General features: G+C 35.9%; 1 protein-coding gene across 1 annotated transcript; it reads left to right on the top strand.

The window, feature by feature from the left end:
* Positions 1-98: 98 nt before the first annotated feature.
* On the top strand, positions 99-25,936 carry Pus7 (pseudouridine synthase 7). Its single transcript, XM_071599135.1, has 13 exons — positions 99-374; positions 504-801; positions 879-964; positions 1,056-1,171; positions 8,099-8,228; positions 8,302-8,416; positions 11,099-11,305; positions 13,013-13,166; positions 14,266-14,499; positions 15,789-16,095; positions 18,000-18,219; positions 22,997-23,148; positions 23,848-25,936. Exons 2-13 carry the CDS (start codon positions 518-520, stop codon positions 24,366-24,368), a joined length of 2,526 nt encoding a protein of 841 aa, XP_071455236.1. The 5' UTR covers positions 99-374; positions 504-517; the 3' UTR covers positions 24,369-25,936.
* The last annotated feature ends 899 nt before the right edge of the window (positions 25,937-26,835 follow it).

Here is a 26,835-nt window from a genome sequence, read left to right as displayed (position 1 = left end):
ATCAGGATTTTTAGAAATAATTCTTTCTGTTTGTGATTTTGAGATCGACTGTTGAAATTCGACAAAATTGTCGATAGTTGTCAACATTTATCTGCAATAGATCGAAACATATCGAAAGGCGCAAGAGTGGTGTTGTGAGGTTTCAGACACAAACTTTGACACATGAATGAAATTTAATACACTTCGAATAGTAGTATTGGTTCACGGGACATTATTTTTTAAGTTCTTAAATAGAGATATATTGTATATAACGCCGATTGTTAGCCATTTCCACATTGTAAATTGTTGAATCTTCTCATTTTGTGGAACTCTTAACGCCGGCAAATAAGGGTGCTGCCGCCTCATTTTCTTCTTGTAGGGCGAAAAACATCCTTGTATGCTGCAATAATATTTTTGTTTCTCTGGATTATGACATTTATCCTTTCATCTAAAACCCATCGTCGAAAGATACGGCACCGTCACTCGTCTTTGCCAATTTAAAATTCTAACTCTCTTCTTAATAGGGTAACCAGCGAAGATGAACTTTCATAGAGGGAATTATAACCCATTTTTTAGAGGAAATTTCAACAACTTTCCTAGGGGAAATTTTCATAAGCGCCCACCTTATAGAGGTCCCATGCGTGGTAGAGTATATAAGAGAAGAGGACGCCCAGTGCAGAAGAATTTCCCACCACGAAAGTATCCTCCTGTTTCGCCTAGACCAGACTCGGAACCGAAGGAATTTCGATGCAGCGAAGCCGATGTTGGAATTAAGCATTACATTGGTGAACATCAAGGGTTTAGTGCTGTCATCAAACAAAGGTTGGATTATAACTTGCTAATTTGTTGAAATTGGGATTTCCATTACGAAAGTTATCACGATGCTGTTATTTCTGTAGGTACTCAGATTTCCATGTCAGTGAAATTGATTTAAAAGGCAATATTGTTCAGTTGACAACATTGGAATGCACCATTGGTGATTCTGGTAGGCACATTTAATCATATTTCCTTCTGAATGACATACTGCCTTGTTTTGGGTCATCATTATTTATGAAGTGTTCACAATTATTTCACAGTGCCAGCCGGTGAAAAAAGATCCTGCCTGCAAGATTATAATGAAATTTTATCGAAAGAAGTTCAGGCCAAATTAATGCTACTCCACGGAGCTGATTATCCAGAGGTAGAAATTGAGGTAATGCTGAGACAGTTATAAATTTATATATAAAAGGGTTCGACTGTTTATATTGGTGTCATTTATTTAAGACTTTTCAGTCATCATTAAAAATTTCAATGTATCTCATTCTTATGCTATCGCATTGATGTTCAAACTTTGTCATTTTGGGGCAAGGTTATTTTCAGAATCGCAATCTAGGACATTTGATTACACCCCTTTCGTAGTTGTGCGTTTTGCACTTTTCATTAATTTAAAAGGATGATATTTCGGTCCTATCGTGAGAATTCGAAAATGCTATACTTCTGGACATATGCGATTCTGTTATGTCCTTGTTTGTCAACTAATTCCCACCAGCTGAGCCCATAATATTTACGTCTAGTTTCGCGAAATAAATTTGCTTTTTGTAGAGGAAAAGTAAACTTCCAAGAAGGCCCTACGTATTTACCTCTGATCTCGTACCATTTAATCTTTTTCATTTGCCTAATCACTGTTGCAGTATGTCCTTGTGAGTGGCCACCCAGTCGGGGAGCACGGAGAAATTCTGAATTTCCTAGTTTCTTGGGAAATGATCAAAACATTTTAAGAGGGACTTACTATGAGAATATTTCTATCATTTATTGTTTTGCCATAGGCCATTGGTCGTGCAGACCATGGAAAATAGCAACAGCACCAAACAATTTATGTTACCAAAGTCTTACCGACTTCTGTAGTTAAAAAAAGCTTTACCAGCGGTGAAGGTAATTCCACCAGAAAGGCTAAATCGGATTCAAAACAATTGGCAAATAGGCGGGCATGTTCGTTGGAAAAGCTGCCGACTGCAAACTATAATATGGATAGCACCCTGTCTTTTAGTTTGCATATTTTTTTCAGGTGAAGGAATTCATTCCCGTGCAAGTGTAATGTGATTTTATTTTCATAATTATTTATGCAAAATCCGTGTAAATAATTAATTATATGAAAATCTTCGGTTTATTATTGTAACTAAAAATTCAAGGTCCTTGATATGCTCATGTCTCAGTTCATAACTGAATGTAATGAGCACATGCACTTTTCTAGTAATCTGAAACTGCTTATTACTGAAACCTGTGTGTCGCTGTATGAGGCAGTAACATAAAAAACTGGTAGCAGCTTACTTCACCACTTATTGTATTGTAGCCTTATAAACTTAGACTGATATGGAAAGTTTGCAGAGGAAGGGTGAAATTGGTGCGCTGTACAGCAAAGTTAAATCTTTATCGGGAAGTAAGAAAGGGAGATCTATGCTAACAGTTAGAGATAAGTCAGGTAAGATAACAGTTGTCGCAGGAAAGATCCAAGAGAGATGGAAGGAATATATAGAAGAATTGTATAGTAAAGAACTTAGACCAACAAAGTTAGACTTAGAAAAGGAACATGACGTAGAGGAAGATAGCTTAGGTTCAGGCATACTCGACGAAGAGATAGAAAGGGCATTAAGGGGGATGAAGCTAAATAAGGCTGTGGGGGTGGATAACATTCCTGCGGAACTACTGAAATGTTTAGGCAAATGTGGGAGGAAGAGGCTATATGGGCTGATTCGCAGTATCTTTGAGGAAGGAATCTGGCCGGAAGACTTTGTGAGATCAGTTTTAGTTACTATTCCAAAAAAGTTGGGGTTTAGGAAGGGGAGAGGTACGCATGATGCCAATGCAGTAATGATATTATTAATCGAGAGGAATATAGAACACAACCAGGAGGTATTTGCCTGTTTCGTAGATTTCGAAAAAGCGTTTGAAAGAGTGAATTGGGAAAAACTAATGAGTATTCTGCAGAAAATAGGAATAGATTGGAGGGAAAGGAGGCTAATCCGCAACCTGTACATGTCTCAGACTGCTCAGGTACGGGTGAGGAACGGGGAGTCCGAATGGACAGTGTTAGGAAGAGGTGTAAGGCATGGGGTGTATCCCATTATCACCGTTGCTGTTCAACCTGTATGTAGAGGAAATGATTAAAGAGGCATGGGAAGAACTAGAGGTAGGAATGAAAGTGGGCAGGGAAATCATAAAATCAGTTAGGTTCGCTGATGACCTAGCTTTAGTTTGTCAGTCAACCAAGGGGCTGCAAGCATTGCTGAGTGGTTTGGAAATTCAGTGCTGCAGTAATGGGATGAGAATCAATATTAATTAAACAAAGGTTATGTGATTTTCCAGAAAGAAAAAGGCTAAGCGAAACATTAAGATAGGAGGGCAAAAACTATAGCAGGTCGAACAGTTTACGTATCTCGGTAGTGTTTTGGACCAACACGGTCAAAGTAGCAGGGACGTAAGGAGAAAAATTGCACTAGGCAAAGAGGCTTTCACAAGGAGGAGGGAGTTGATGACAGGGACTTTGAGTAAGGATGTTAAGAAAAGACTCGTAAAAACTTTGGTATGGAGCGTAGCTATGTACGGTGCGGAAACGTGGTCATTGAAGCAGGAGGATAGACGTAGATTGGAGGCTTTTGAAATGTGGGTGTGGAGAAGAATGGAGAAGGTGAAATGGACAGAGAAGAAAACAAATGAGGAAGTACTTGGTATGGTGGGCGAAGAGAGGGGTTTGTTGGGAGCAATCCTATGGAGGCAGGAAAAGTGGATGAAGGGGGTGTTGACCGGCAGTGGGATGTTGAAGTCTGTGATAGAGGGTAGAATGTTGGGCAAAAGAGGAAAGGGAAGGAACAGGATAGGGATGTTGGGCGGGATGAAGTGAGGAAGAAAGTACTCAGAGATGAAGAGGGACCTGATGCAGAGTAGGATGCTGGATTTTGTGTTTTGTTAGGAGTCACAAAGTGTGTTTATATTAGCTGTGTCCATCCAAAAACCTACCTTAACCGGAAGATTACTTCAAAAAAAAACTTAGACAGTCCTTAACAGAATGATTTTCTGTTGTTAAAGGGAGTATTCAAGTAATGACGATGGATTATTGATCGTGTTCATTGTCATAGCATTTAAGTAGTAAAGAGAAGTAGGAACCATGGTAAGGATATAAGTAGTGTTTATAAGGAACACTGGGAGGGATAGCTGTGCAGGAAAGAAAATAAAATTTTGTCAAGGGTTTGATCATTTGCTGGTCAAGTGAATTTGTCTGCTTCATGTGTAATTTCATTTGGCCACTGAAAAAAATTGGAAATTGGGTGCAAACTTTGCTATCGGCTATTGACCTCAAAGGTCCATATAAAGGAAAGGATTGAAATACTTATGATCCATCTTCACTAGAAAAGAAAATGATTTTGAATAAATGCTCAAATGAAATAAAGGAAGAAAAATATCTCAAAATTCCTGTTTTAATTTTGTTGTACCTGCCCATTGAGTACAAAAAAATATATCCACTTTGCATAGACCTTTTTGCAAGACAACAGCTGATTCCCTTGGTCATAACACTGAATTGGTCCACAAAATCTTCACAAATAAATCTTAAATTATTATTTTTAACAGCACTTAATTATTTTCAAACAACATATACTTTTGCTGGAGGTCTTTCTCCAATGTTCCAACTCCATGACAAACACATCTCCAACACTTTTAAAGTTTTAAATTGAGACACCATTTATGTGTAAAAAAAAAAAACTCCAGAATTTGCTAAATCGTGTTTAGGTCATGCAAGAAAGATTTTGTGAATCTAATGAAATACCAGTTCCTATTAAATTGTGTCAATAATTAGCCCAATTTGAATGTTATGTGCCTAAGAATTCCATCCTTACAAATTTCCAGTCACTGACTGCTCAGTATCTATCACTGACTTTAAAGAGGCCCCAGTATTTGTTTGGTTATGGCTCTATGGTTGAATCATCACATTTTGAATGTACAGTTTTCCCAGCATCACTTGAGAAAATGGTGTCATATCATGCAGCAGCATAGCCTAGGGATTACATACCAACTGAGCTCTGAATCTGGTTGTTGAAGGGGGATGTTTAGGAAAATAGAAGGTAGAACAAAAGGAAAATGAGATTTTCAGTATTGTGAATGACTGTGTTGGTTGAAGATTGACATAAAATTAACAGGGCTGTGCAGAAACACCTTTTTTGGTTTTAGGATTAAGGGATGGAATGCATTTGGGATATTAGGTAGGAATAACATGTGGCGGTGCTAAGGCATGTATTCCAAATGATATGATGAAATTATAAAAATTTATATATTATTTAAAGGCTTTCTGATAATTTGAAATGAGCAATGCTATCTTGGAAACTGTACATCTAAGTTACAAGAAATGCTAATTTCTTGTAACTTGAATTTAATTAGAGTTTCAAGAAAATAGTCAAATGAAATGCAATGGATGACCTCGTATCAAATTCACCTTTGATAAAATATCATCCAGTAGAATGCAGAAATATTATCACAGAAAATAAAGTTAAGCCTACATGTTCACCGTGATTGGTTATGTGACCGTAACACAAAAATTATGCAATTTTGCTTCCAATGTCTATATTATGGTGTTGATGCTCATGTTCTGTAAATTGTGTGAATGACAGGCCACTTGCTTTTGAAATTAAAGGAACATATGGCTCCCCGAGGGTGTATTACTTATAAAATTGAATATAGCATCTCAGATAGTGCACCACTGAATTACAGAAAGGCCTCAGCACATGTGACTGCTAATTTTGCTAATTCCACCTGTCATCTTCACCAGCTGAATCTTCATCTGAGTAGATATGTGAATCTTGAGGATCTAACATAAGTGGTCAACACAGACTTCATAACCATCTTACCCTGGGAAAAAGAACTTAATGTCTTTTAAACCAATCTCCAAGATAAATAATGAAACTACACAATTTCATGAAGAATAGTTTGAAGTTAAAGTTATATTTTCTCAAACAAACCAAAAGTTTGTAAACACAACTTGATCAGAAATTTTTTTGTTCTAAACAATATCCCATCTCAAAGAATTTGATTTGGGTTATCACATGGGAACTGCTTTGTGGTGTATGGTACACTTGGCATGAAATTATAATTTATCTTGGCAGGAAAATTATTCATTATTGCTTGTCCATTAAACTATTGGAATTGATCTATTATTCAATAAATAACTACTTCATGAGCATTAAATATGCAAGTAGGAAGTATTCAATTAAAAGCATGCACTTTGACTGCAACACCATTTCACTATCACCAGCAACCATTGCAATTGCTCATAATAGAATGTTACCTTCGAATGAGCTCAACCAAGCATGTGTGTCAAAGTAAACTGCAATGGTATACTGGTACATTTGCAGACATATTTGATGCAAATTATTGGCTCTAAGGTTTTACTTTGCAGACGTGGAGCTTAATCATGCATGGGAATAATTTTCCATGCGGTTTGGCTGTCATATAGCTTTGGTGGTTGACTTGCATCATTTTGAGGTTTTACATATCACCTCACTGTGCTCATGGAGGTTGAGTTGGTGTGTTGGCTAGTGTACTGACTTCTGAACTTTGTTGGATCTGAGTTAGCATGGCGGCGATGGCATAAGTTTTCAGGGTGATCCTGATCCCTACTTTGGCTCCATTTGGAGAGTGTAACTCAAGTAGAGTAAGCCATTATTCAGATGGGACATTAAATTGAGTACCCCCTTGGTCCTTTTTAATATGAGTATGCTAATGCTAACCCTAGGATTCTCTAGCCCCTTCTGCTGTTCCTTCAGATCCCACTTCCAATGAATGACTCTTATATCTTTAATAGTGTTGGTTTAATCATTTCATCTTGTTATTTTACTGTAGTAAAATATACAATATGTCTTACAAAGCAAAAAAAGATTATATTAAAGTAATGTAGAGCTTGTCTTATCGCGACATTAGCTGATGGCCTTATCTGTTGTTTATTTCCCCTAATAGCCACTACTTTGTGTGCATGTGTGGTTATCTACCAAATTGAAAATGAGTAATACTGTTTGGTCTAATTCCCAAGGTGAAACTCACTAGCTGCCATTGATGTTTTGCCATCAGTCATCAAACAGCATGTATTCAGATTCAGGTCCACACAGTTTCACCCCTTTTTCAGTTTTCCTTACACACTTGAGCTACACATTTTTCAGTCTTCCCCCTATCCTCTCCAAATTTCTCTCTTCCTTCACATTTTTCTCAACTTTTTTCTCGGCTAGCCAGCTCCCTCTCTTTCACTGTGATTCCTCTCTCGTGAAATATGTTGGCTTTTGCAGCCTCTTGATATCGAGTGCCATGTAATTATGGCCACGAGATCAAAATTATGACATGGTCCATATCCTCTTCTTTTCTTGAAGCCTCAGCCCTTGCATTTCTCCCTAGCGGTCCTTTTTATGCCTAGTCTATTCAATAACCTGTGACCACTGCTACTTCCACTGCATATATTCACCTTCGCTCGGGTTCAGCTGTATTTCATCACCGCCACCAGGTTTCCCAGGTCAATGTCAGTAACAAGTTCAACGAATGATCAAATTTCAGAGTTGCTACTCCTTTTTATTCCCTCCCCTATTCATCTTACGACTTATTTTTACCTTATCTCCTTATGTCACTGTTAATGAAGATTAAATTGGGCTATGCACATGTTTTAATGGATCTGTTATGGCCATATTCAGATGAACTGCCATATTCCCATTCCCAAATACTGCCATTTTTTAGGCATGAGTAATGAAGTTAATCTGAGCCAAGTAACTGCTGAAATAAGGGCTTGATATTGTGACCTTTCTATATTGCAAGGCTGTATGGTGGACAGGTTTCATATCTGGTTAGATTATTTTATGATTTCACAGAAAAACAAGGTCTTAAAACTGATTGACCATAATAGTTTCATTTAGGTTATGATTCCATTTTATCTATGGCTACCAAGGATATTTTTTCTAAAATAATCATAGCTTTACACTATAAATTCTCTTATCAATCATTAGTTGATGTCGCTATATATTTGGTGAATCCATGATTATAAATGGCAGATAATAATAATGTATTAGTTGAAAAATATTTTTCTTGGGTTTGAATTCTATTCTTCCATTGTTTTCAGGTAACTGAAGTGAGTAAGGATGAAAGGAAAAAAATTCATGAAGCTGTTAAAAATTGCTTTGGAAGCAGGTTGGTTAGCAACACTATTGACAGAGGTGACAAAAAGTTCATGGTCATTGGGAAGCCCAAAGGTATTTGGCTGAATAATTTATTTTATTTTTTTACTTCAAAATGCAGTTCTTAACGGTCAAATTTTTTGCATAGGAAAGCAAAGAGTTGATGGCTGGCCACAAGGTTTGGGGAAATTTGTTCATTTTGTGCTGTACAAGGAAAATTTGGATACTATGGAAGCAGCTAATGTTATTGCACAGAAACTTAGGTATGTTAATGTTTTTCTCTACTTAGCTTGCTTTTAAGCTGTTCATGCTTGTAAAAGATGACTTTATTTTATAACTTCATGCGCGTGCATGTCAGTTCATTTATTTATGGAAACGTAGCTTTTTGGCCCTTAATACTTTTTTTTCTTTTAAAACCTTCCTTGTCAGTAAAACAAGAATGCCCTGTACTCGGGTGACAAATATTTAATTCAGTCACCATTTGATTAATGATAAGGAAAATTTGAAAACAATTCAATATTAATTAATTAAGATTACGAATTACATGTCTGTGTGTTTATGTATTACTCTACTGAAAATAGCACTTTTGGCCTTAACATCAGACTTTTTTACAATGATATAACATTGAAGTCTTTAACTAATCCCCTAGAGGAGGAAACTCACCTATGTGTGAATCAAACTCATTACCTCTGGGTGGGCAGGTGAGGACTTCACCCCATCACTACTGGGGCCGGCATGTTAAAGAGTGAATACTAAGAGTACTGAATTTGACATCGTTCATGTGAATATGGGTTTTTGGCAATAATTGTATGATGACTGTTGAATCTTTTAACTTACATTGGGACTGCATGCAATATTCTTCTGATGTCAATATCATCTCTTGTGGAATTGGTTAATGGAGACACTTCGCACTCTAAAACTGGAGTAGTTTTGAAATTGTGTACCCATCTTCTTACCATGTGCTATAATGGCTCCTTGTACAGCCCCTGGTCCAATGATGTGTCCTGCCTGAGGTGTCTAATTTATTGCTTTATAAATTTATGTGGAAGAACTCTGTGAAATAAATTGCTTCATTAATCATTGTGAAAGAAAGTACCATCCAGGCTCCTCAAAGTGTTGCCTGGATGGTACTGATGGAGATAAATATCTCTCACCTCAGTCAGATGTATTTCTGCCAGAAAACTTTATTTTTCACAACATTGTACAAAATGGTCCCTGCAAAAGAGGGAAACTATCATTTAGCACCCTTAAGATGTATGGAATGTTTGATTAGCTTTAATGGGAATAAAAAGTAAAGCTTGCTAAGAATCATTTCTAAAATTGAGAGTGAGGGTAATAGGATGGGAAATATGAGGAATGGCAGGAAGGTCTTAAAAGACAGATAAGAAGAGGTGCAGTGGAAACAATAGGAAAGGGATGAGAAAAGATTCAAGAAGTATTGGACTGCAGAAGTGACGCAAGAGAGGAGAAAATGGTAGAATATGAAAGATGTTGGGAAGAAGAATATGTGTGGTGGTTTGAATTCTAAACTTGCCTCAAGAAACCAATGGATTGAACGAAGCATTCCAGAAAGTAACTGTCATAATGTTAAGGTTTCAGAGAAAGACATGTGGACGTGCCAAACAAGATCTTGGTACTTGTTAGAAGCTGAATAAGGAAAACTTACCAACAATGAGACATAAAGCAGGAAAGTATTAATGAAACTGATAGATAATCAGGTTGGTGGATAGAATATGCAGACTAAGTTTTTGGAAGAGATTAGTTGAATTGTATGAAAGACAAGAGTGAGACATGGTTAGAGATAGCTTGTGTCCATGAATACCAGTCATTGGCAGGATGCAGCTTGAAAGCTTGATGCAGTAATTGAAATGTTCCTGAAAGAATATGGTTCATTGGAATAGAAATATGAGTGCAGCGGTGAGTGAAGATAGATAGGAGATATGGGGGTAATGTTGGGAAGGCGTGATAGGTCAACTGACCAAGTTTCAACTTGCAATGGCTGCTACTGACAGCTGGTGTCACATCAATGAATCTTGCACCACATACAGTGCATAATAAGCTAACAATATTTATTTAAGAATTACGTTGCAATTAGGCGATTTTCCTGGTGGCAATGGTCAAGTTTGGTCAATGATCACTCCTACAACAAAAAATACGTACATACACGCACTAGAAAAACAGATAGGAGACTAAATATTCTAACATACAATGACACTTCCACATCACATACAAAATGCTGTCCACATCACATACAAACAATATTTTAATAACTACAATGAAGTTAATCACCCAATGGCTGCTTTACATTTATACTTAAAACTTCTAAAATTGAATGGAAAGGGCTCTAACAAACCTCCAGGTAGCTAGTTCCAATCAATAATTGTTCTATTTAAAAAAGAGTATTTTTTCTTATTTGTTTTTTGCATCCTTATTTTTATTTTGAAACTATGGTCGTTTTTTCCCATAAAGTTATGTCTTTCCATTAATCTTCCTACGCTTCGTCATTTTTAACAATTCTATGCATCACGCCTAACAGAAAATTAAATTTATGTAACAGAAAATTAAATTTTTGCACGAAAAGTGATGCTAGTAAAAAATGTATGATCACTCCATAGAACTGTGAGAAATGCTAAAACAGTTCCTTTAACAGAGGTTCACTGATGTGCCCTGAGGTGAAGGAATTGCACATAGTAAAAATAATCCCAGTAAAGGTGAATGGTTTTTACGCTGAAATTGCTTTGTGTAATCAGACTTGATTCAACATGTCAGGTCTATTCAGATTTATATGAACTTAAGTTTTAAAGAGTAACTACTCCTGTCATGTTTCCCTTTGTAAAATAAACAGTCTTTAAAAAAATAGACTATGCTTAGATATCCATTTCTTCTTTAAGATTTATATAATAATCATGTTAATTCATATTTCATATTTAAATATCTTTCAATAGGATACCAATTGGGAAATTCACTTATGCCGGGACTAAAGATAGGCGTGCTAAAACAACTCAAATAGCCTGCGTACCTCGTGTGCACCCCAAGAAAATAGCTGAACTCAATGGCACTATTAAAGGGGTAGCAGTTGGAAACTATGATTGCCACTCAGAGCCAATTCGATTGGGAGATTTGAAAGGAAACAGATTTCAAATTGTGCTTCGGTAAGTCTTAATACAATTATGTATTGCATGTGCTAATACATTTATTTGAAAATTAAGTTATGTTCATTATGTTACATAGGTAAATTTATCTAGAGCAATATACACCCCTTGGCCCATATTCATTTAACAAATGGCAAGATGGATGAGCATTATTGGTCACTATTCTTAACATGCATTTGCGAGTATTCTGTGACTCAACTACCTGTTATAGTTTGCTATCAAAAATTCATTATAATGCTTTATGATTATTAATTACCCCATATTTATGAATTTATTACTGTAAAGGGTGCTTTTGTGTGTCTATATTTTTAATTTCAGTGAAATTATAATATAGAGAAAAATAAAGGGAGGATTTTCCTGTTCAAAAATACAATTAATTTTCAAAAGGTTTCTAGCTATACTTACATTTTCTATTTAATGGAAGTTTCGTCTGCTTTTTTTCAATTATCCATCGCCACCATTAGTATCATTCAATCATAAGATTGTTTTACTTCAGCCTACCAGGCTTCTCTGTTCTGTGTTAATCCTGTCATAATCTAATCCCTAATCCCCCCAGATAGCATCTCTGTATTACCATAAAACTGTCGCGTGGACATAGTAGGGTTGGGTTCGTGGAATCAAAGAGTGGCTTTCATTACTATACATTTATTGGACTTACTACACAAGGAGCCCGGCCCGGAAGGAAAGAGGAAGCGTAGAGACAACAGCAGGTTCGGCCTCCGCAAGAGAGTTCCACAACCTTTAGTGTCTCCGGGGAGGGAGCAGCGTAGAGACAGCAGCAGGTTCGGCCTCCACAAGAGAGTTCCACAACTTTTAGTGTCTCCAGTCACTGCCCTGCTTTGCTTGGGGCGCTCGGTCTTTGTACCCGGGAATTCATATATAAACCCCGAGCGCCCCAAGCAAAGCAGGGCAGTGACTGGAGACACTAAAGGTTGTGGAACTCTCTTGCGGAGGCCGAACCTGCTGCTGTCTCTACGCTGCTCCCTCCCCGGAGGCACTAAAGGTTGTGGAACTCTCTTGTGGAGGCCGAACCTGCTGCTGTCCCTACGCTGCTCCCTCCCTGGAGACACTAAAGGTTGTGGAACTCTCTTGCGGAGGCCGAACCTGCTGTTGTCTCTACGCTTCCTCTTTCCTTCCGGGCCGGGCTCCTTGTGTAGTAAGTCCAATAAATGTATAGCAATGAAAGCCACTCTTTGATTCCACGGACCCAACCCTACTATGTCCACGCGACAAAACCATAAACATAGTAATCAACCCAAATGTCGGTTTGGTAGGTGACAGTAGAGCGCACCCAGTACTAAGCCCGACGGCGTGTGAAATTCACACATCAGGGTAAGGGGGGCCAGTTCCTTTTCCTGTACCGGTTATGGTTTCCCAGGAAGACCTGGTATGCGAAAAACTCTGTATCACATCCTTTGTTATTTGTCCTATGTACTTATATCTTGGTCTTCTTCTAATGGCCATCTACTATTAAATATGCATAATAGAATTTTTGGTATTATTTACGTTCCAATAAATTATAAAAGAATCTATAAATACCTGTCCTGCATTAATTTCACCAATATCAATTGTCAGATAAGGGTCTATGCTATAATTAATCACATCAGTTGTGCAGTTTCACTACTTATTACTGTCTGCAGACATTATTAATAAATTTTTTTGCTGTATTTTCTCAGCCATTATGTGTATGATTGTAAATATATGCAGGAATGTTGGAGTATCAGACAGTGTTGTGGAGGAAGCAGCCAAATCCCTGAAAGAAAAAGGATTCATCAACTACTATGGACTTCAGCGATTTGGCAGTACATCTGTTCCTACTCACCATGTAGGAAGAGCTCTTCTCTTGGGGAAGTGGAAAGAAGTAAGTGATTTTCATACTTAAATGTTTATAATTAAGTGAATTCAGTAAGTGTCAATTATTCTGAGTTGGCATGAATATTGGAGTTTTGCAGGATTTTTATGCTTCATAAGAAACACATATTGTGTGAACAAGTACATTTATATGGAGAGAAGTATCGACAGATCTTGATTCCCTGGAGTATATGGAAATCCTATTTGATAGTAATCAGTGCCAGTGCCTTTTTTTTAACCATTCAATACCCACACACATGTACATATGCCTGTAGTTTTTCAGTGAGACTTCATACCCTTCTCTAACTTTGGTCAGTCATTAGTTTAGTAAATATTTTGTTCTTTCCCCATAGTTTTCAGAACCTTGTTTTTGATGATTTAAAAGTTTAACCAAAACTACAATGAAAAGCCCTAAGGTTGGTTACATAGCTGTAGAACTCACTTCATGCTAAACGCAACAGCATGTGAAATTCACAAGGTCTATTGTTCCTTGGGTTTCTCAGGAAAATTTGGAAGCCAAAAAATCACATAGCTTGGGTGAAGCTGAGGGTGGATAAAGGCTTCACTCTGAATCAAATCTGGGCCCAAAATTCATATTCCAAAAATAAGAATAAAAGGATTCGCAACAAGAGAAACTACCATACATATTTAAAGTATTTCTAATACCTCAGTGTGAAAAGGATATTTTGAAAGGCTTCCAGTATCACCACCAGATGATAGTGCTAGTGCAACAAGTTTTGCGCGTAGTAATAGGTAATCCTTTATAAGTAAATGCATAACATGCCAGTGCTCTAGAAAGAGATTTGTTGTGAGGATGCCTCTCTGTGGTTATTCCCATGTGGTAAACTCTGAAACACCTTCCCCTATCATAGTTTTCGGTATAAGTTGGCTCTTGAGGTCAAATGGTAAAGAGCATGCCTTTGCTGTGGCAGCTATTGGGATTTCAATGAAATATAATAGCTCTGGGTTACTTTACAGGCCAAGTGTTTATTATTCAGCCATTTTGCCTCTGATTACACACCAATACGGGAAAACACTGATGAAAAATAATGAAACAGTTATGAAAAGTGTTTTAATTTAATGGTGTGGACCATTTTTTTGTTATTCAGGCTGTAGAACTGATACTGAAACCACGAAAAAATGATGGTCTGCATGCACGGAACAGGAAAGTTGGCCAAACATTGGAGGCCACCCTAGGGGCAGCTAGGAGAATTTGGTGGGATACGCGTGATGCCAATGCTGCTCTGAAGGCTCTTGACCGTCGACCGAGAGGAGTTGAAGGTCACCTGTTGTATGGGCTAAAGCATCGTAGTCCCAATGACCTGGTGAATGCTTTGGAGAGTGTAAGTCTCCTATTTAATTTTGCAGAAATTTAATTATTAATATACTAGCAATGAATATGTGAGACACTAATTCACGTCTGCTTCTGGGACTAAATTATTATTGTCCCCCCTTTTGGGAAAGGGGAAAGACTGAAGAAATAATTCTAGTATTATGGGACATGGAGATATGTTGATGAATAATAGAATGTCAGGACTGATATGCTGGGAAAAGTGCATAGTGAAAGAAAATGTTTTGTTTTTTTCCAATATGAAAATATTAATTCACTTTCATTATTTTTTGTGTACTTGGTGATGATATAGAATAATTGAAAACAGTCAAAATAATTAAATATTCATGAGATTCATGTGCTGTTTAAGAAGTCCTGAAATTAAAATAGAAAAACATTATTTTTGGTAGATATTTTTAGACCACATGATTGCTTTTGCTCTCCCCTGAGAGCAAATGTGGTACCCATCTTGCCAAGAGTTTTTTCTCACCCAATTATTTGTGCAAAATTGAAAACATTCAACCTCGAGATGGCTGTGGCCTCAACTATTTTGGAAACATTGATTTGTCAATCACTGAAAACTATATCTTGGATTTTGTCAATCATGTTTGAGAAAGTTACTACCATTGATGTCCTGATGGATGTTCATCATTTATAGATGTATGGGCATGTTTGAACTCATTGTTTGTAGCATATATCTGCCTCTATGTTTCAGACTTTGAAAGTCTCAAACACAGGAGCAGATGTTCCATGAACTTAATTCAACTCAGCTTTTGATCTCTTTCAATGTTAAGCCTTTTCAATTAAAGTGTTTAATCACTTCATGAAACTCATTTTTTTAAATGTTTTAATTCAAAAGGTTAATGCTTCAATCAGATTTGAAAACTAAACCATTTTATGGGTATTACTTAGCCTTTAACAGCAGTCTGATGTGAGATAAGGCTTACCAAAAGAAAATCTTTTCCAATTCCAAAAGTGCCATCTCTTTGACTTCCTAAGGAGTAATTGAATGACCCATGTAGAAAATTCCAAAAATTTCTTCCTTAATTCAGTCATTTAATGTCATATTTCGTGAGAAAATATAGACATAATGCTCTTCAGTTTTGAAAGAAGGGATTTTATTGATGAACTAAATTCTAATCTTAAATTCTGACAGAAATAAGAACTGCGTATTTTCTGTACAGCAGCTGGAATATCATAAGGGAGTAATATATTATGTGCAGGTTGTTCATTGTTGAGTAATGTGCTTTTTTAAATAACATCATTTATCTATTAAAAATTCTCTGGTTTTTTTCTTTGTAGATTCCACTCAATACAAGGCTTATGTACTTGCACTCTTACCAAAGCTATATTTGGAATCATATCACTTCAAGACGTCTGAAGGAGTTTGGTCATGAACCAATTGAAGGGGATCTTGTTTTTCTCGATGGAGATTCTGAGAAATCATCTGAAAGTGTTGAAGGAGAAGAAGCAATATCAGAAAGTGGACCACTGCCAACTGAATTGCAATCTGAACAAGCAGAGCAATCAGAACAACCAGAGCAAGGAGATCAACCAGACCAACCAGAGCAAACTGACCAAGAAGAAGAAGACTTTGTGGAAGGAGACGGTAGGGCAGTGATTCAGATGGCTTTTATTTTGTGCTTCCTCTTCTTAAGTTTCTTTTATTTTTCCCTATTTTTTCAAAGAATTAAAGTAAACTTTTGATTTATTAGCCAATTAAAGGGGAAAAGGAACAAGTAATGGCAAACAAAAGTACATTTTCAAGTGAAAATGTTGAAAATTACATGGGTATTTTCATCATTTGAAAACTTTTATCAGGTATGCGGTGGGAAAAGTCTTTTTTGCAAATGAAGTCCATTATTTGTCACTTTTACATTTTAGTAAGAAAAGGGATCCTAGAAAAATAATAGAACATTGTGTGAATTAATTCAGTTAATATACTCCATCTAATGACTTACGATGGGAAGTGGAAATAGAAAGTGCTTGAAATATTTACCTTTTTTATTTTATGTTCCTGATCTTGCATGTTTGCTGGGTCCAGCTGGGCTGGGAATTTCACACTGAGTTAGAGTGGAAAAAATGTTGTTTTGTGTGCTTATATAGGACTCGAGACACCTTGGTAGGAAGTGCTGGGAGAGGGGGGAAGATGGTATTTCTTCTGAAGCAAATAATGTTCATTGTCTTCTTGCCCTTATTGGCTGGCAAAATATGTACATGTAATTACTTATTTGAAATGAATTATCACAATCTTTGATAGTGGGAGCTGTTTTCTCATATTTTACCAAAAACCACGATGTAAAAGTAGATACCATTGATAATAGTGCTGGTAGTTGCAATTTGAGTTATTAGCTGGAGTAACCTTTCTGCATGGGATTGCAATATTTCAACTAGCCAAAGTTCAGTTTTTATTAATGGAAATAGTTACTGGAATTATACATTTTCATAACTTTTTCCAAGGTCTAATGGGTTTAGCATAAATCATTCCTGTACAAAAATGAATAGAGTAAATATTCTAGTTAAATTCTCATGTGGTGTGCGTAGCTACAAAGGTTAAGAGGAGCAAGAAGAATTGGTGTAAACCTAATTTTTTTGGTGGCCTTGTGAGTTAGAAAGGTGCATGTGAGGCAGGAGTTCACGTGTTACGACCGGCCTAATTTGCCCAATTTTTGGAAAACACATTGTATCATGAAGTAGTGAAAATTATTTAACTTAATTTAAATTCATTTTACCAATGATTCCTTAAAATGTAGAGTAGAAAATAGTAGTCTATCATCACACCATCAGTGTACTTGAGCATGTTGGCTATGACTCCTATGCTTACTGCTTTACTCATGTTTCCTTTCACTTCTCCCTTTCCCATCCTCATGCTCTTGGTCTCAAACTGTGATGATGGTAATGGTGTCCTTATCTATCATATGGTGGTGGTTCATTCACAGTTGCCATCATGAACCTATCTAGTTTTCCCCATTGAATTTTACAATCTCTGATTTGAATTTTATAATTCTTAGGAGTGAATCGCTTCCATTCTTAAATTTAGCAAATTTCAGTTGATTAATTTAATGATAAATCCATCCTAAACTAATGTTGAACCAGGTTCTAAATAGTGAAGCTGGGATAAAAACATCAATGAGGAATATTAATTTGAAAATTTAAAGAAAGTATCCATTTGTTCCCTGATCCTTCATGTAACTTAAATCATTAATTAAAAGCATGATGAAGTAAAAAATAGGTCTCTCTAGGTAACTAAACAAGAAACTTTTTCAACTAAAATGGAATATTTTCAAATTTCCAGTAACATTTCCAGTTTCAAAATGTGAAGTTTTTAGACAGAAGGAGACTTTATGCTCAAACTTTTCTAACACAAATGTCTTGGTTTTTACTCTTGGTATTTTCTCAATAAAATCTCACATATTTTGTGATTAAAATTTAAATACCTAATGATGATTTGATTATATTCACTTCCATTGAATGTTAATTAAACTTTATGCTTCTTTTATTCCTTTCATGCAGTTCGCTGTGAAGCTAATGTCGTGCCAAAAAGCTCTAGGACCAGTTTGCCAAAGGTAAAAACTCTAACAAAGAAGGACCTTGAAACAGTACGAATTGAAGATGTTGTGCTTCCTCTTCCTGGTTATGATGTCACATATCCCAATAATGTTGTTGCTAAGTGGTATGAGGATATTTTGGCTTTAGATGGACTTTCTTCTGAAGCCATGAAGCAGAGTGTCAGGTAAGATTAACATGCATCATGTTTTTCATGTTATGTAAAATAAAAAGTCAACTCTTCATAATTAGGGTATGAAGTTTCCTTTCCTCAGATTTTTAAATAACATATTGATAGCGCATAGGGATTGAACCTAAACTTTTGATTGCTGTGTACACTCGTATACAGGCCGAGCTTTGAATTCAAAATTTCAATGAAATATCAGTTTTGGACCTGTACGTAAGAGAGTTATTTGTATTAGTTTAAAAAAAAATGTTATTTAAGATTTGAGTGACACTTCTATAACGTTGCATTCTGAAATTCGATGCCATTATCATAATGTAATAATAATATCACAGTTATGAATTCTCTTGCTGCAAAAACTCCTGCTGCCTGCTTGTTGCAAACAATTGTAGCCATTCCATTTGGGCAGTACTCAAGGCTTTTTGAAATACACTCAAAATCTAATTATGGATAATAATGGTACGCTTGATCACTGAAATAATCATAATAAATATAGATCATTTACATTTTGATTATTACCATTAAAAGTATTAAATGATACTTCTGTATCTTATTACTTGAGAAAATGCATGTAATAAAAGTCCGCAAGTTTTAGTTAAAATTAAATCGCTGGGATTAACTTCGCAACATTTAATACTAATGGAAAAAACAGTGTTTGCTTAAATTGTTCCTTTTTACGGTTGGTGACCTAACACCCCCCGCCACACGCCCTTATGGCGGATTGCAGGGTATTATGTAGATGTAGATGTAGAAATGTAAAAAAATTATGCATTAGATATGTAAAAAATTAAAATTTTAAGTAAATATTCTAGGATGTACCTACACACAAAGTTAGCCGATGCATGAGTATATGCAACATGTTAGATTTTTTTGAGTTCTTAAATTCCCCAGACTTAACTTTAAGCCTGCCATTATGAGGGTGAGCAAGTGAGTCATCTAGTGGAATTTATAAAGGAGGGTCTTAGTTCAATATTTATTTAATTTTAATATGAAATTGTTATGCTGCTTCATTTCAAACTTTAAGCTCATAGTTATTGTCCCACCCCTTTGTTTTCAATATCATTGCTTCCACGCACATAGCTCTAGGAGTTATCAGTCCTTTCACCATATCAAGGTTTTAGTGCTTGGGGAGGGTTAAAATTGGATAAATTCTGAAAAAAAAGTCTTGAACTGAAGTGAATCACTTCGTCCATGTAAGAACTTTTCCGAAAGATGGGAACTCTAGATGGCTGTTGATTTTAGAAATATTTAAATCAATGAAGTTTAAAGGATTGTTATCTTCTGTTTTGCAAGTTAATTTCAATTTATGACTCCATTCAACTTAGGAGAAGGGATCTTTTTCAAAATAGTGCATGTGGTTATCTGCCAGAAGAGGGGACAAGGGGAGGCAGTGGCTAAACCATTGGGCTGTCAAAATATTTTCCATTGACCAAGTAATTTTGTGAATTATGTGCATGTGTTCAGAAGTTCATATACTTCCCAGGTAATGGGATTAGGCTCATACTTCTGAAAAATGATGGTTTTCTGACATGTTTAGTGCAACCTTTGGTGGGGACAGATTATGCACATCAAATGACACTAAAATACACTCGCTGGAGATGAACATTTTGGAGAGTCAGTTATTTAAATCAATGGAAAATAAGTGAAACTGAAACAGTATTGTATGGAAAATTTATAGTTTTGTCTGGAAAGATTAAGTTTTCTAAATAGTTGATTATCGCGGGCCATCTTATTTGAAATAACAGGTCTGATTGGGGAATCCAGGTTTGTATCTTTGGAAACCTAGAAATAGGGTACTAAGGGTTTAATATTTAATTTTGTTTAATATTCACTCCACACTGCTTAAATATCACTGAACATGTTTTTAGTATCCTTTTACACTCTGGTGGAAACTTGGCACAGGTCTGATTTTAGTTCATTAATCCTGTTCATTTCAATGAAAATTTCAAGTTTCCCCCAGTAGTCATAGTTATTTACCATTGCATGTCTTTCATCAGCTTTTTGAATGATTAGGTTTTCAGCCCTAAGTTTCAAACAACCAATTACAAGTTACTTCAGTTAGGATGTTATGTATTTGGAATGTTAAGGATATAAAGGTGGCTTTTTTAAGGAAGTCTTGATATCTCAAATGAAATTAATGTTTTAACATCATCATATTTTTTAATTTCCTCCCCCTTAGTATTTCCCTTCCTGCTTCATAGAGCAAGTTACATACCTTCAGAAACAAAATCCCCCTCCCAATCTTATTTATTCCAGTTTTTCCCCTCTACTTTTGGAGAGTTAATATTCTATACAGTGATACCTGGGCTTGCAGACATAATTTGTTCCTTTCCATGGAGCATACCTTGAAAAGTTAAAAAATTAACACCCAATTTTCCATTTTACCTTAATGGATATCAATCAATCCGTTCCCAGATTTAGAAATTTTGGAAGAAATACTAAATTGTGAATAAGTATGGCATATTTTTATTTATGAAATCTTTCATGTTACATGCTTTCTATGAAAATACTCTTTCATTAAAGTGGACAAAATTAGTTGCGAAATGACTAGTTTTGTAGTTTGGTTTTTGATTAGCTGTCATCAGTTCTTCCTAACATCTCCTAGGTATAAAGAAAATCATAACTAATTTTGTTATGCCTTCACCATACGTTAGATGCAAACAAAGTGACTTCTATCTGATGCAAGGTTTTGTGCTTATATGATCCAATGTGGGAGTTGAACAGCAATGATTTACAACTACAGTGTAACCTTGCTTAATGAGTAACTCACACAGCAAGTAATTCAGATAAAGGGCAAAAATTTTGGTCCCAAATATGACTGCTTAATCTTTGACTTTTTGCATCATGAGTGACAAGGAGAGGGGAATTCCCTAATTCATTATGTGCTTGCTACTGCAGTCTGTCTCTAGCATCTTAAGGTCGCTAGTTATCACACATTTTTCCCAACTTGTGTTCAAATATATTATTAGTGGTTTTTTTTAGTAAAGTTTAATAATATTATGTGCATAGTTTTAAAAATTACCCCCAAGAAAAATCCCGTAAGAGGAAAACCAGAGGAGAATAAATCTAATAGAAGAGATGAACAGAAAAATCATTGAAAATCAGGAAAAAGGTGTGAGCGTGGCTGATCTAGTACTCACATCAACAATCGGTTGACATCAACAATTGGCCTTTTCTTGTAGAACACGGATAAGCTAAGGAGATAGATGCTTCTGAAAGAGTGACAAGAGTATCTACACACCAGCTACGTATTCTGACTGATGCTGAAAGGTTCCTTCTCATATGCATAAACGAAAATCAATCGCAATGCGACACCATTAATAAGAATATCATTTGTGAGATAGGGAAAGTGATTTTCTCATATGCACAAACGAAAAGCAATCGCAATGTGACACCATTAATGAGAATATCATTTGCAAGAAAGGGAAAGTGATTTTCGCTGACCTCGTTAATTAGATGTTAGGATCATCAATGGCCGAAAAGTACTTGTATTTAAGGGAAGCCGTGCATGGTTCAAGAAGTTAACAAGAATAACCACCATCCACGGCATCGTGTGGTATGGTGAAGCAGCAAGCTCTGAATCAAAGGTAGCTGAGAACTGCATCATTGACTTCAAAAAGCACGTAGTTTCTGAGAGTATCCTGACAAAATTTTTTGTAATTGTGACATGATGGTTATCTTCGGGAAGAAGATACCGAAGCAAACCTATGCATAACAGTAGAAGACAATACATTGCCTCACCACAAGGCATTGAATGACCATCTCACATTGCTATTTGGACAAATGTGACCGGTGATTTGAAAATCAAACTCCTGCATGTTTACCATTCAGAAACTTCATGAGCCTTCAAGAAGTGTTAAGTGCAAAACAGGGGGCTAAATGTGATGTGGAAGTCACAGGACACTTTTGCATCACAGGAGTTGCATATTTACCAAATTTTGGTTCGTCAGCAAAAACGATGTCTTTAGACAGCTATCTAGTAGAAAGGAATTAGGTTCATATCATAAATAATTATAATAAAGTTTGATTTGTTTTGCTTTTACAAATCGAGTTCACATTTGCGGTTGCTTCATTCCATCATAGAAAAATAGGTGAATGTGATCCATGGACCTAAACCATGTATACATAATTTTCTTTGAATAAATCTTTTGCGTAATTTTTTTGCGCCATGGAAAGCATTTATGTATTTTACATTAAGTTAGGTACAAAAAGTTGTTTCACTAAACGAGTGTTTCGTTTTATGAGAATGATCGCAGATTGGATTTTGCTCGAATTATGAAGTTCCACTGTAATAATTTATGGAAGGATGAAAGGTTAATTTTTATTAGAGTGGTGTGTAATTCAAATATTAAGTTAGGAAGCACAAATTGTTGAATGCTTGAAAACTGCAAATATGCAGTATATGCGTACAGGACAAGTGATTCCGAATTATATTAGTGCTAGTAACTACCAGTAACTGCAACTACATTGTCAGGTCACTTGAAGCCAGTTTTGATTTCATTCCAGTCATATTGATTGTAATTGAATCAAAACCGGATTAAATTAAAAGCCATACATTTGGAGAGTTAGCATGGTGTTTAGGTAATTGCAGTCAATTTTAGTTTTTAATTGAATTCATGATGAAATTATATTATTTCAGAGTTCTCATCATGATCATTTACTTAGATTGCATAGACAACAGTATCACTTGTAGGACTGCTGGAAAACCTGGTCAATGCCACAGCCTGCCTACTGCCATATACTAACAAAGAGTTTCATATGCTGAAATACTCTTTTTCAGGAAATACTCCCTTAGAGGTACTTACAGAAGATTGGTTGAAGTACCGAAGCAGTTCTCCTGGCGCAGTGTTCATTACAATGATGTCACTGTAGAGCTCATACAGTCAGACTTACAGAAAGTCAATGGAGAAGACATCCCTCCACCGCTCAATGGTGAGTTTTTATTACTTTCAATGTAGACAGTAATGGTTATTGTTTACTTTATAAAAAGTGTTGCTCTTTATAAGTATACACATGCAGTTCAAATTTATTTTGGTTTATTTCCATAAATTTGATGCTTGACATTGGCTAGTTATGGGTCAACCAAGGAGTAATAAAGGGAATAAGCAATTTGGAGAGAAACAATTATTGTGAAGACCCCCTCTTTCATGCCCAACCCTTAGTACATTCCTTACTTGTATAACATGTGCTCATTCCGCTGTAAAAGTTGGTAGTTTTCTCAAGTCTGCATGCTCATATGATCCATTGTTATTGCTCTGTGTTCCGTCTTCTTCAGTTATCTAATCCATCAGAGCCATATTCCTGCTACATAGATACAGTAGTCTCAGAGGCAACTCAAGATGATCTCCTGATTATGTGTAGACAGTAAACCCATGACTAATGGCCACTGACAATGTCTGCACAGATGATATTAAAAAAATCTTTCCTATCTCCTTTTCAATTGAGAAAGGACAACTGTCTCATAATAAGATCCCATTGTATTTATTAATTTGCATATTATATGAATTGGTTCTAAAATTTTGTAGGCATTGAGAAATTGATATTTTTCCTTTTTAGTTTCATATTCATTGTTTGCAATTTCTGAGTGTCCACCTTATCATAGCAACTTTCCGTTAAACTGATTTATTTCAGAGGGACGTTATAAAGGTGTCATTGTGGACATATGCCTTCCTTCCTCATCATATGCAACAATGGCCCTGAGAGAGCTTTTAAAGTGTGATTCTTCACTTCAGCATCAAATATTTTTGAACAATTACTATTCCTTGAAATGGGAGGAGAAGACTGAGAAGAGAAAAAAGGAAAATGACGATGAAGGTGAAGGGCCCAAGGCCAAAATAGCTAAAATGGAAGGTAAAGAGGATGGCAGTGCAAATGATAATGGAGAAGGGGCTGGTATTGTGGAAAGCACAGAATTGAAACTGAAGGATGGGGTAGAAGGCACGGAAGGGGATGGCGAAGTGACAGTTAAGGTGGGATCTGAAGGTGAGCAAGGTATTAATGAGGTAGAATCAAAATCGGAGGCAATTGATAAAATGAATGAAAATTTGGTGGATTCTGTTGCTGAAGAATCCACTACCAATGAGCTTCAAGGGCTGGATGCTACAAAGAGTCCTGTGGAAACAGAAAGGGTAAAAGTTGAGTGTAACAAATAAGGTTGAATGTCAAATGTGAAAACTTTTTGGATTAAAAAAATCAATGTTTTAGTGTGAAGTAAATTTGGTTTAACTATTTCAAGAACTTTGAAAGAAGGTAATATGAAAGTGATTCAGACCAGACAAAATAATCAATGAAGATATTGGTATGGTGTTTGAAATATTATGGTATAATGAAACCTTTATGGGGTGGATTATATTAAAATTGATGTCTGTTAAAATGTTTCCTTTGTATCATTGTAGTCATGTTAGAATTAGAGGGGCTTATTTCCTGTCATTGCCATCATAACATTTTTTTATTTCAAACTACAACATAATCAGTGAAAGTATGAAGGTAATTATTTGTGAAATATCAGATGGTGTAAAATTGTTTTCCTTTTAATCATTGTAAAGTCATGTTAGAATAGAAAGGCTTATTTCCAGTTATTTCCATCATAAGCTTTTTTATTTCAAACTGCGATATAATCAGTGAAAGTGAAGATAATTCTTTGTGTAATATTAATGCACTTAAGAACTGTCATACCATTATTATTGTAATAATGTTTTTTCACATATTAATTTGTGTGACTGATGAAATTAGTGCATTGTTGGGCTGAAAATAGAATTACAAACTTACTCTTTCAATTTTAATACCTATTTGCTTTTGTAAATGGAACCCTAATTTTTTTTGTTCTTGTTGTAGCTTAAGAGGGTAAGTAAAAAGTGATTAAAATTTAAAGAGAGTTCTTCCTGAGCAGCTGAAAGAAGCGTGCAGTTTTCACTCAGCTAATCGCCCTGCTTTCACATCAACACATTCCTCAACTGCTTTACTTTGTCACGTATAAAATTGGTTTCCATCACCATTTTCAAAGTTATACTTATAAAGGGGTCTTGCTTCCTCCAACCTTAACTTATTCATATCATTGCCCTTAAAACCAGTTCATATTGAATCTGAGAGCATAAATTAAGAGCATCTCTTAACCTGAGGCCATGGACACAATCAAATCACCATCAAGTTAATGTCTCTGTTACTTCTTCCAGTTCTTAAACAACTCTGTGTACTTTATCACATGGCTTTTTATTTTCTAATCAATAAATAGTGAATCTATGTTTAATGTCTGAATTTTATGTAATTGAACTTGATTTTAATTCTAATAGTGATGTTGATGTGCAATAGGTGATTGGTTTTTACTAGTTAATTTTTAAAAACAATATGGTTGAGCAACTGAACAACTTGAAAAGGGATAACAGGCCATCCATCTTTTTTTCTGTGTTCATTACTTGGTGACTGCTTCTGTTTCCATGTGTATGCTCAAATCTACCATCCTCAGTTGTTTTGTCTTACAGTTGATACAAAGCAGTTTTTAATCAGACTATTCAAGCAACATGCCCGTTCAAAAACCATGACCATGTTGTGTGGTAACCCTAAATGAATTGTTCTCCCCTTTCAACATGCAATATTGTCAACCTTCCCTCTACTGATCTAAACAAGGACAACAATTTCAGCTGTCTAATGGCTTTTTTATTCTCCTCAAACTTGATATTTACCTATTATCCCTGACACTCAAATTTTTTTATAATCTTATGTAGTGTGTGTCCTCCAGGAAAAAAAACTACCCAGTCTCAGGTAACTTCTCACTTCTCTCCTTAAAAATTGAAATGCTTCTATTCAAATTACTCCATTGAATAGTTCAGTAAATCATTCTGAAGCCGAATAAATTCTTAACTTAGTTTAATTATTAAAAAAATTCCCCATGAGAATCCATGTTATGGGAATGCTCCTGTCTCAACATTGTTACGTCTCCTATTGAGATGTGTTATGCCTTTTATGGAGGGTAAATCTGTTGTGATCATGAACCCTGATAATAATTTGGAAACCTTCCATCAATGCAAAAATATGTATCCTTCAATGAACCCATTCCTTATGATACCAGTCTTTAATAGAAATCTAACCTCATTCATCAATCTCATGACTCCATTAAGATGACAAAGAATCAGTATTTATATCCTTTCTCCCTCATGTCAACGCATCTAAACCTTCACCTCTAATCTAAATATGTACATAAACTAACAAAAGTTAACAGGCTACTTAATAAATTTACACCCATACTGAATTAAATCCAAAATATTTTTTCTACATTAGGATTCATCTCCTCCATTATAGTCTGCAGCTGCACTTGGTTGAATTGCTTCATAGGAAAAACTTCAACAAAATAGTTAAGACTTTTGGGTGAACTTGGAAGTCAGGGTGTGTCTTGGTCACAACAGTTACTCCAGCCGTACTGCTTGCATCTTCAGGTCAGATGTCTTCTAACCTGAAGATGCCAACAGCATGGCTGGAGTAACTGTTGCCACCATGAAACACCCTGACGCAGGGGTATACTCGAAGCGCCAATGACCTTGGCTGTTGCTCGCCTCCCCTGAAACTACTACTACTAGGAATGCCCACAAGCCTTAACCATTGTGGATAAACGCTGCGGAAACCTCC

Source organism: Hetaerina americana, unplaced genomic scaffold, assembly GCF_022747635.1.
Source record: "Hetaerina americana unplaced genomic scaffold, ioHetAmer1.1.p SCAF_106, whole genome shotgun sequence".
Classification (NCBI taxonomy): Eukaryota; Metazoa; Arthropoda; class Insecta; order Odonata; family Calopterygidae; genus Hetaerina; species Hetaerina americana.
Note: the sequence above shows the minus strand (reverse complement) of the source record. Positions and strands in the feature narration are given on the sequence as shown.

Excerpts from the sequence above, each read along its gene's own strand:
- Pus7 (XM_071599135.1), top strand. The coding sequence starts at position 518 with ATGAACTTTCATAGAGGGAATTATAACCCATTTTTTAGAGGAAATTTC. Across the intron at positions 1,172-8,098 it reads ATCCAGAGGTAGAAATTGAG|GTAACTGAAGTGAGTAAGGA; the intron begins GTAATGCTGAGA and ends CATTGTTTTCAG. Across the intron at positions 13,167-14,265 it reads TCTTGGGGAAGTGGAAAGAA|GCTGTAGAACTGATACTGAA; the intron begins GTAAGTGATTTT and ends TTTGTTATTCAG.